Source organism: Lathyrus oleraceus, chromosome 7 (assembly GCF_024323335.1).
Source record: "Lathyrus oleraceus cultivar Zhongwan6 chromosome 7, CAAS_Psat_ZW6_1.0, whole genome shotgun sequence".
Taxonomy (NCBI): Eukaryota; Viridiplantae; Streptophyta; class Magnoliopsida; order Fabales; family Fabaceae; genus Lathyrus; species Lathyrus oleraceus.
In genome coordinates this window covers 170,065,750-170,074,851 of record NC_066585.1, presented here as the reverse complement: position 1 = coordinate 170,074,851, position 9,102 = coordinate 170,065,750, and the positions used below count along the sequence as shown (strand labels likewise).

At 37.3% G+C, this 9,102-nt stretch overlaps 1 protein-coding gene across 2 annotated transcripts; it reads left to right on the top strand.

Moving 5' to 3' along the window:
* The first annotated feature begins 6,313 nt into the window (after window positions 1–6,313).
* On the top strand, window positions 6,314–9,102 carry LOC127101026 (probable protein phosphatase 2C 9). 2 transcript variants are annotated; one of them, XM_051038335.1, is made up of 6 exons: window positions 6,314–6,593; window positions 6,717–6,778; window positions 7,742–7,981; window positions 8,066–8,342; window positions 8,475–8,629; window positions 8,714–9,102. In XM_051038335.1, the coding sequence occupies exons 2-6, from the start codon at window positions 6,743–6,745 to the stop codon at window positions 8,852–8,854; spliced, it is 849 nt and encodes a 282-aa protein (XP_050894292.1). In that variant the 5' UTR covers window positions 6,314–6,593; window positions 6,717–6,742; the 3' UTR covers window positions 8,855–9,102. The 2 variants fall into 2 exon arrangements, with proteins under 2 accessions (XP_050894292.1, XP_050894291.1); XM_051038334.1 differs by having other exon boundaries at window positions 6,676–6,778.

Here is a 9,102-nt window from a genome sequence, read left to right as displayed (position 1 = left end):
AACAAAAGACCTTAAGGCTTTTGATCAAATCAATTCACCAATATTCGTGATTTTTACCCCGAACTACGAGGTTTTGATCCTACCTTTGTGATGGTACGTAGGCAATGGGTTCATCCATTCAAACAATAAAACTTGTAAATATAATCTATTCTTTTCTCATCCCTCCAATCTTTTGCACATATTTTCACAAATACCAACCTACAACACATATTTTGCAAAAAGGGTTCCCTTAGAGTACTAAGGATGTTTTGGGTGCGTAAAACCTTCTCATTTCATAACCAACCCCCTTACCCAGATCTATGATATTTTTATTAGTTTTTGATTTGATAAAACTTCTTACTTGGCATTTGTTCGCTTTTTAGCTTTTCCTTTGGACAAATAAAAGTGCGGTGGCGACTCGAATTGTATGTTTACTTTTGGTTTAGTCAATAAACCTAAAGGTAACGAAAACCCCGCTACACAACCCTTGTACCGTCGTGAACCCTAATGCACCAATTTCAGACCGTCAAACACACCTCGATTGTTAATTCAGTATGATTGATCAACACGTCATTGCTTCACCATACTAATGTCGGATCAAGAAGCAAATGACCATTGATCGCTCAAAGGAAAACAACCATTAAGTGTTTGAATGAACGAAACCGAAATAATATATTATGTATACCGTATTTTGCATCAGGATTACTTATATCATATATATAAGTTGATCGATCTCAATTGCGTAACCTATGGACGATTGATGTATCGCTGCTTCACCATACTAACGTCGGATTCCGAAGCATAGTCAACATCAATCATCCAAATCATACACACATGACGCCAAATTTAATTACCTGTTTATTCTTTGATTCATTTTGTCTTTTAATCATATTAATACAGAAAATACATAAAATAAACAGCTATCAGATGCATGGTTTCGTAAGTGGCTTTGATACCACTGAAGGAGAAGAGCGATCCAAAACGCATCGGAATTTAAAAAACTTCTCCTTTAGTGATCCTTACAAATGGGCATGATCAGTGATAGAATCGTTACCTCTTGTGGCGATTGAAACCTTTGATACAAATCTATGGAGCGATCACGAACATTGAATTGTGACAACGCCTCTACTCAGTCCACACGAACGGATTCCTTCAATCTCAGTGCTAGCTGCTACTAATGAAGGCTTTGAGTGAGTGAGTGAGAGAGAGAGAAAAACGAAATTACAACTGAACAAATACTTTTGCACAAGGGTTCTATTTATAGAACCACTTGTGTGGGCTGCAAGCTAAAAAGCACACTTAAGTGTATGTGGCCCATATCTTATGATATGCCAAAATCACTTAAGCGCGTGGTACCTTACCATATTTCGTATTCTACTTAAGTACACCGTACCTTACGTTGTTCTACAATTCACTTAAGTGCACCGTACCTTACGATGTTCCTAATTTACTCTATCTCTCATCATTCCGTCCTTTTGTGTGTGACCCTGTAGGTTTTCGGGACATTAGCAATTATATTAAATCACGTATTTAACATAATAAACAGTGAACGGTATCTAGCAACACATAACTGCTACCCAAGACATGAAAATGTCATGTGATTTGACAAATCCTTTTGTGATAATACTTATGTGTACAATTACCCTTTTGCCCTTATGTTTATATTGAACACAAGGCATAGACCGTGTCATCCTTGTCCAGTTCAATATTGGGCCCGTAGACATTTATCCTATTACGCAGGATGGGCAAATTCCATCTAGGTCACTCATGTCCCTTAGAATGCTTCGTGGAGTACCCATCAACTGTCTTTATTGTCATCCAGTTACGGACAATGTTTGATCAGCAATAAGGCACTAGACTCTACATCTAGGGTACATAGTGGTTTCAGGTCAAAGGGTGGTATACGCCATTATCACCATGAGAATAACTTATGACACTTAGCATAACATTCTATATAGTATTCTCATAGCGGGTCAATCCAGTATAAATATTACTCTGAATATTCATACTTATGTTTAAGACTTGATAACTCCTTATCCATGATCCATGAGATGTGATCATCAGTCTATATACATAATAGTCTTAATGCTTTAATGTTATCCCACTTCATAACAAAGCTCGACTGCATATACTTTAAGAATAATGTCCTTATGTTTAATGGGATCTCATGATTAAGTCACACTTGATACATTAAACGGACTAGCTATTCTAGGGACTTTATTAAACAAACATAATAAAGAAAAAGCCTTTTATTATTAATAAATAATTCTATACAAGTACCAAAAGTATTGGCCTCTAGGGCTTACACCAACAATCTCCTACTAGCATTATAGCCAATCAGGCATACCCCTAATGCCCATAGATCTAGTATGACCATCATGTTTCTGTTGCGCAAGAGGCTTTGTCAGTGGGTCAACAATATTGTCAAGTGTAGGTACTCGGCATATTTTCACATCTGCTCTATCTATTATCTCTCGAATGAGGTTATAATGCCTAAGTATGTGTTTGGATCATTGGTGAGATCTAGGCTCCTTTAACGATGAATTGTCGCCAATGACAAACAAAATTTCATCGCATATTAATTGAGAGCTAAGTTTCCGATGGTCTTGCGTTGGGTTTGTGAGCATGCATGTGTGAACTGGACCCATGGATCTAATCTCTCAAGAATCACTCCTCTTCCGGTACGAAGCTGACAACCTGAAAAGGCAGTGTTCATTTGGACAATAAATTTTGTACCTCAATGCATTAGTTATATCAACTATGAAATCAGCTGATAGTTCCATGTGAAAGTTGAATACATTGATCACGCAATTCACATGCAATTAAATAGGGTAAACATTGAATGCATTGATCATGCAATTCATCGGCAAAGACAAGACAATGCAATGGAAAGAATCCATACAGAGACAAGATAATACAATGCATGTGCCTGGTAGAATCTCTGCACACACACAGCATGCGCCTGCACACAAGGAATCTCACAAGAATCTCGACCCTAATAGTCCAAAGCAGGCACACATTCCAATGGCGCATAAAGCAACCTAGACGCCCATATTATTGGCGCCTCTTCATTGCATGGCAAAAAACACATGCATGTGCCACTAGCCTTGGCACATGTGACCTTGCATGTGATAAAAGCAAGCATGCGCCTAAGGCTATGGCGCCTAAGACAAGCATGCGCCTAAGGCTATGGCGCCTACTCTATTATGCCATGTATGCATCCAACCACATGTTGCGTAGCTATTCAACCTAGTAAAGAATTCATCATCTATAAATAAGGCATCAACTCACAACATATCATCATCTGCAACACTAACATTCAATCTCTGCAATGCTCCATCTTTACCACACCCAACCTCTGTAACACTCAATCTCTGCAGCATTATGTCTTTATTGACTATATGGGTGATGAACCCAGAGGAACAATCGACAATATCTCGACATTTGTATGTTATTACTCTCTTTTTACTTATTTCATATTTATTTCGTATATCTTTCTTATCTATGTTTTTATTATATATTACCTCTTCTTATTTTATGTCTTACTTATGTTTTATTAGGACCCAAAGCGATTTCGATGCCGTGTACATGAATATGTACCCCACGATCCTTTGATAGAACCATATATTAGAGGATGTGGTTTTGGAAATCTCCTCAACATAGTCTCGTACTCGGTTGACTACAAATTTATTCTTGCTTTGTTGGAGAGATGGAGACCCGATACCCACACATTTCACCTTCCTTTCAGTGAGTGTACCGTCACACTTGAGGACGTCTACATGTTGTTGGGTCTACGTATAAATGGTAAGGCTGTGAATGATAGAGTTAACCACGACAACTCTATCTGCAATGAATTATTGGGTGCCCCTTTGTGAGATGACCAAGCTGAGGTAGAGTCATCCAGTCAAACTAGGGAGCAAGGTATAAATTTAAAGTATCTTAAACAATATTATGCGAGTATAATATTGTCCGAAGAATCAATCGAGTACGAAAAAATAATTAAAGTTCGATGTTATATTATGATTTTATTTGATAATATTTTATTTCCAGAAAGTACTGGTAATACGGTAAATATTATGTATTTACCATTGTTACGCTACATGAATAAGGTAAGCACATATAGTTGGGGTTCAGTTGTATTGGCTCATCTATATAGTGCAACGTCAAAAAAAAAAATACTTGTACTTTTTATTCATGTGTGTATTTGCTACAAGCATGAGGTTGGTCAAGAATGTCGTCACTCGCCCCGGTAAACGAGAAGCCATTCATATTCCCGTTTGCAACAAAGCAAGTTTAAAACTTTACCATATAATTAATTAGACTTTATATTACTATTAACTGTACATAATATTTTTCAATTGTTTATGATCTAGGTGGCCAGTTAGAGGAATGAACTACAATATGTGTCTGAAACACGCTATAGTAGTCTATCGCAACCTATTGGATCACATTGGACCAGACGATGTAATACTCCTACACAACTCTATTTTAATTTAAACATACTTATCAAATTATTTATCATCTAATCGTGTCGTATTGTTGTACAGTTTATTTGGAGGCCATATCTGGGTCTTGATCATCAGGTTAACCATGATGATGATGCAGTTTGGACAACAAATACACCAATTATTCGGTTCACTAATGTGGAGATGCACCAGAGTGACCGGGTAAAACTGTAGTTCGACATGCAACAACGGATTCCAGAATCTCCGACGTGTTTGAGAGATTGGCATAAAAAAGAGTAGATGCCCAATGGGACTATTCCGACTAGAGAGACTTCGCAAAAGAGATGTGTCGTCATTGGAGGAATCGACGAGAACACATCTTAAACGAACCAGTCATACATGATGCTAGATCAACTCAACAATATATGACATGATTTAGGTCGGTAACAACGCAACAATTAGTGTCTGAGTCACGGTATTTGATTGATCCACGCCAACTAGATTCGTCATCATACGCCCAACAACAAGTCCCCGTCCAATACCAATATCAAACCACCCAAACCCAACAATCAACCTCACACCATCACCCTACCACATAGACCTAACAACCAAACATCCAACTTCACAACCCATTCATGCCACCCACCCAACATCGCAATCCATTCATGTCACTCACCCAACCACAAAACCAAAAATCAAACCCTACCTACCAACAACCATAAGTATCAACCACAACCGTCTATAGCCCAGATGATTCATATGGGTTACTTCATCGTAGCCCCCCACCAATGACCACCCAAACATCCCATCAACACAACACTCAACCATTGTTTAACTATAGTACACCCAGAAACCATTGCTTCGTTTCCAAAATGATTCAATGCCCCAATTCAGGAAACTATACCGTCCACAATTTACCCAACCACATCGACCCAACAACGACAACATGGACACCGAACTACATTACGGAAGCGTCGTTGGCCAGAGCCTACCGACTATTTGGAACAAATGAGGAAACATCTATCAAATACCGCTGGAATTTTTGTCGGACATTCACACCAGCCATCATTGGATCAGGTCAGCACACAAAGACCCCAAACACCTCAGAAAAATCGTGGGAGACCTCGAAGACAAACTAACGCACCTTGATGTGGAACAGAGAGACGTTTCGATCGGGGCGGTCATTAAATTTTTGTCAATCCCATGTTACTTTTATTATATCATGAATACATTTTTTTATAATATTATATTTTATTATTTATTAAATAAACAATTAAAATTAAAAAATAATAATACTATGGTATATACGCCATGCATAGGCGCCATGGTTGTTGGCGCCTCCATGCATTGCTTTTAAAACATGTGTCAGCATCAGTGACGTCTTGGTTCAAAATGGATGCGTCAGTTCATCTTACACATCTGTTCTAAAAGGTAGTTATTTCAGTATTTTTTTTAAAATATTAAAATTATTTAAAAGAAAAATCCCACTAAAAAATTACGACCGGACCCTGCATATAATTAAATTTATTTAATTGGATAATGTTTGGTTGTTACCATTGTACACCTTAAATCTAAAAATTCAAAACTTTTTGAGTAAGTCAATTTTTTTCCAACTAAGTCAATATTCATTGATAATTTATTTATTCATTTATGATTATTTTTCTGTTAAATATATTTTAAAAAATTATAAAAATAAAATTAATTATTATACACTGATTTACACAGTTAATTTATTACTATGATATGTTTACGTTATTTTATAACAGAGCTGATAGAAGAAAGATCGATGAAAAAGGAGTGGGTGTCTGCCGACCCTATGGACGGACCCCACCACACACGCGGTGAGAAACACAACTCAAAGTACTGGACCAATGTAATAGAAGTAGAAAAGAATGAAGAAAACAAAGTATGAAAACAAAAACAAAAACAGCTGTGTAACAATAATAATGAAACAAACAAAAGAAACAATGTCAGGTCAGCATTCAGCAATAATAAAATCAACACGGGAACCAAACTTCTAAAGTCAATAACCCCAACCTATTCTTTTACCCATTTCATTTCAGTTTCTTTATCAACCAAAACTAAACCGAACCACTTCATCATCATCATCGTGTTTCTTACACCAATCATACACCACGCAGATCTTCTTCCCTCTGGTTTTTGTAATCGGTAAGGACCTTTTGTTTGTTTTTTCATGATCGGTGTTTTATTGCGGAAAAGTTGTGGACTTTTTTTTTTTGTGTGGTTGAAGGTTAGCAGAAGAATTTGATGCTGAGTTATTATTATAAACAGAAAAGTTGAGGTGGGGGTTGGAGTATATGGATAGTTTCTGTTGCTTCAGCTCTGTCAGTCAGGTTAGGAAGAAATTCTTCTACCTCTTCTGATTTCTACTTGGAATTATCAATTTTCATGAATATGCTAGTGCTTAATTTTTTAGAATTTTTCTTTGTTTTCATATCATATAGAGTGTGTGGACTTGAGAATAGTTTCTGGTTGGATTCTTGAGTTTCAGTCAAATTGCAGAAAATAGGTAGAATAATGATAATTTGTTCAAATTCTGCTATGCTACAACGCTACAGTGCCGCCATACTTGACAACACTGATTGAGAATATTAGTAAATTTAGAATCGTTTTAGTTTTTTGAGGCTCTGTTCAACCATGGCAAGACAACTAGAGGATTGACGAATATTTTATAAGACCTTATTTAGCTATTTTGGGCACTGTGCGGTAGCCCTCCTAGGGAACGTGCATGTTTTATCTTGTACGGCTTACTTTCGGCGCATATGGTACTCTGGTTTTGGATGTGCTTATTAGTAAATTTAGAATCGTTTTAGTTTTTGGCGTCAAGTTGTTCCAGTCCCCTCTCGGTCGTAGTTGCGGGAATCAAACTGTGGTCCTCCCTACAGAGTCCGACACCAATCACCACTGGATCAACTAAGGGTTGATAGTTATGCTTTTTTAATATGATATAGTCCTAGTGGAAGGGTAAGAGAGGAAATAAGAGCTGTGTAGAATCTCATATCAATTAGAGTTGTGGCCTAGGCAGTCTTTGTAATGTAAAGTAAGACCTGGTTAGCCAATATATTGATGGTGGGATGGCGATGATGAGATTATTACTATTTCTCTGGTGTTATTAAATTTGTATCTTAATAAGATTGAAATATGTGGTTTTTTGAGTAGGAAATGTGCTTCTCCATTTCATTTCCAACTGTGGCTCGGTTTCTTTTCTTTACCGATGTAGATTTTTTCTTTAATATATAGTGTTGATTGTTAAGAGATGTGTTTAACAAGTCGTATGAACTCTTCTATGTTTATAGGCGGTTGGAGGGCGTTCGTCAAGCAACTCTGGCAAAGGTAAAGGCAGTCAGTCGCCGGTCAAATATGGATTTAGCCTTGTTAAAGGGAAAGCCAACCATCCAATGGAGGACTATCACGTAGCGAAATTTGTCCATTTCAAAGGACAAGAGCTAGGACTATTTGCCATATACGATGGACACCTCGGAGACAGTGTACCGTCATATCTGCAAAAGTATCTCTTTTCTAATATCTTGAAGGAAGTGAGTTATTGAACCAAAACTAAAGATATCATGTTACGTATGGCATTGCGTTAGTTATATTTATGGTTGTGATTGATTATCCAGGATGACTTCTGGAACGATCCATTCATGTCGATTTCTAAAGCTTACGAGTCAACAGATCAGGCGATTCTTTCTCACAGTCCTGATTTGGGGCGAGGAGGATCAACCGCCGTGACTGCAATTCTCATAAATAATCAGAAACTCTGGGTCGCCAATGTTGGAGATTCACGAGCAGTTCTGTCAAGGGAAGGTGTAGCTGTACAGATGACTACCGATCATGAACCTAATACGGAACGTGGCAGTATTGAGAATAGAGGCGGCTTTGTCTCAAACATGCCAGGTTCTTCAATTAACCCCGAAATCTTTGTGCTGTTGATTTGTTTGATCCATGTAGCCAAATCCATACAGTGGAATAAGACTTTGGTTATTATTATTTTAACAACTTGTTTCATTCGCGGATTATGTATATCAGGAGATGTTGCAAGAGTGAATGGGCAGCTTGCGGTTTCTCGAGCATTTGGAGACAAAAACCTCAAAACGCACTTGCGATCTGACCCCGACATTCAGTATGCTGATGTTAACCAAGATACCGAGCTTTTGATTCTCGCTAGTGATGGTCTATGGAAGGTCTTCGATTCATCTCTTTTTTAACTATTATTATTATTAGTTCAATCTTCACACCTGTACCTTAATTTTCATCGATTCGTCCAGGTAATGGCGAATCAAGAAGCGGTCGATATCGCGAAAAGAATAAAGGATCCACAAAAGGCAGCTAAACAACTAGCTACCGAGGCATTGAACAGAGACAGTAAGGATGATATTTCCTGCGTTGTAGTTCGTTTCAAGGGATGAAAAAGGGAACATACACACATACATATGTAAAAAAAAAGTTTATAAAATTGAGGTTCTTGAGTTTAGGTGGTGTGAAATTTAGAATTTATTGATTTCTTGGTTGTGATATAGATTCATACATGATAAATTTTCTTTGTAATATGCTTTATGTGATGGAGTAGTGTGATGATGGATGGCCACAGTTCATACATTATTGAACATGGGATTATTTATTTAAAAAATGAGTGAGTGTATGATTATATACTATA

What these genes read in the sequence shown, in the direction of transcription:
- LOC127101026 (XM_051038335.1), top strand. Translation starts at nt 6,743, where the DNA reads ATGGATAGTTTCTGTTGCTTCAGCTCTGTCAGTCAG. An exon ending in CTTTGTCTCAAACATGCCAG is followed by an intron (nt 8,343 to 8,474) that starts GTTCTTCAATTA and finishes TATGTATATCAG; the next exon opens with GAGATGTTGCAAGAGTGAAT. An exon ending in CTAGTGATGGTCTATGGAAG is followed by an intron (nt 8,630 to 8,713) that starts GTCTTCGATTCA and finishes CGATTCGTCCAG; the next exon opens with GTAATGGCGAATCAAGAAGC.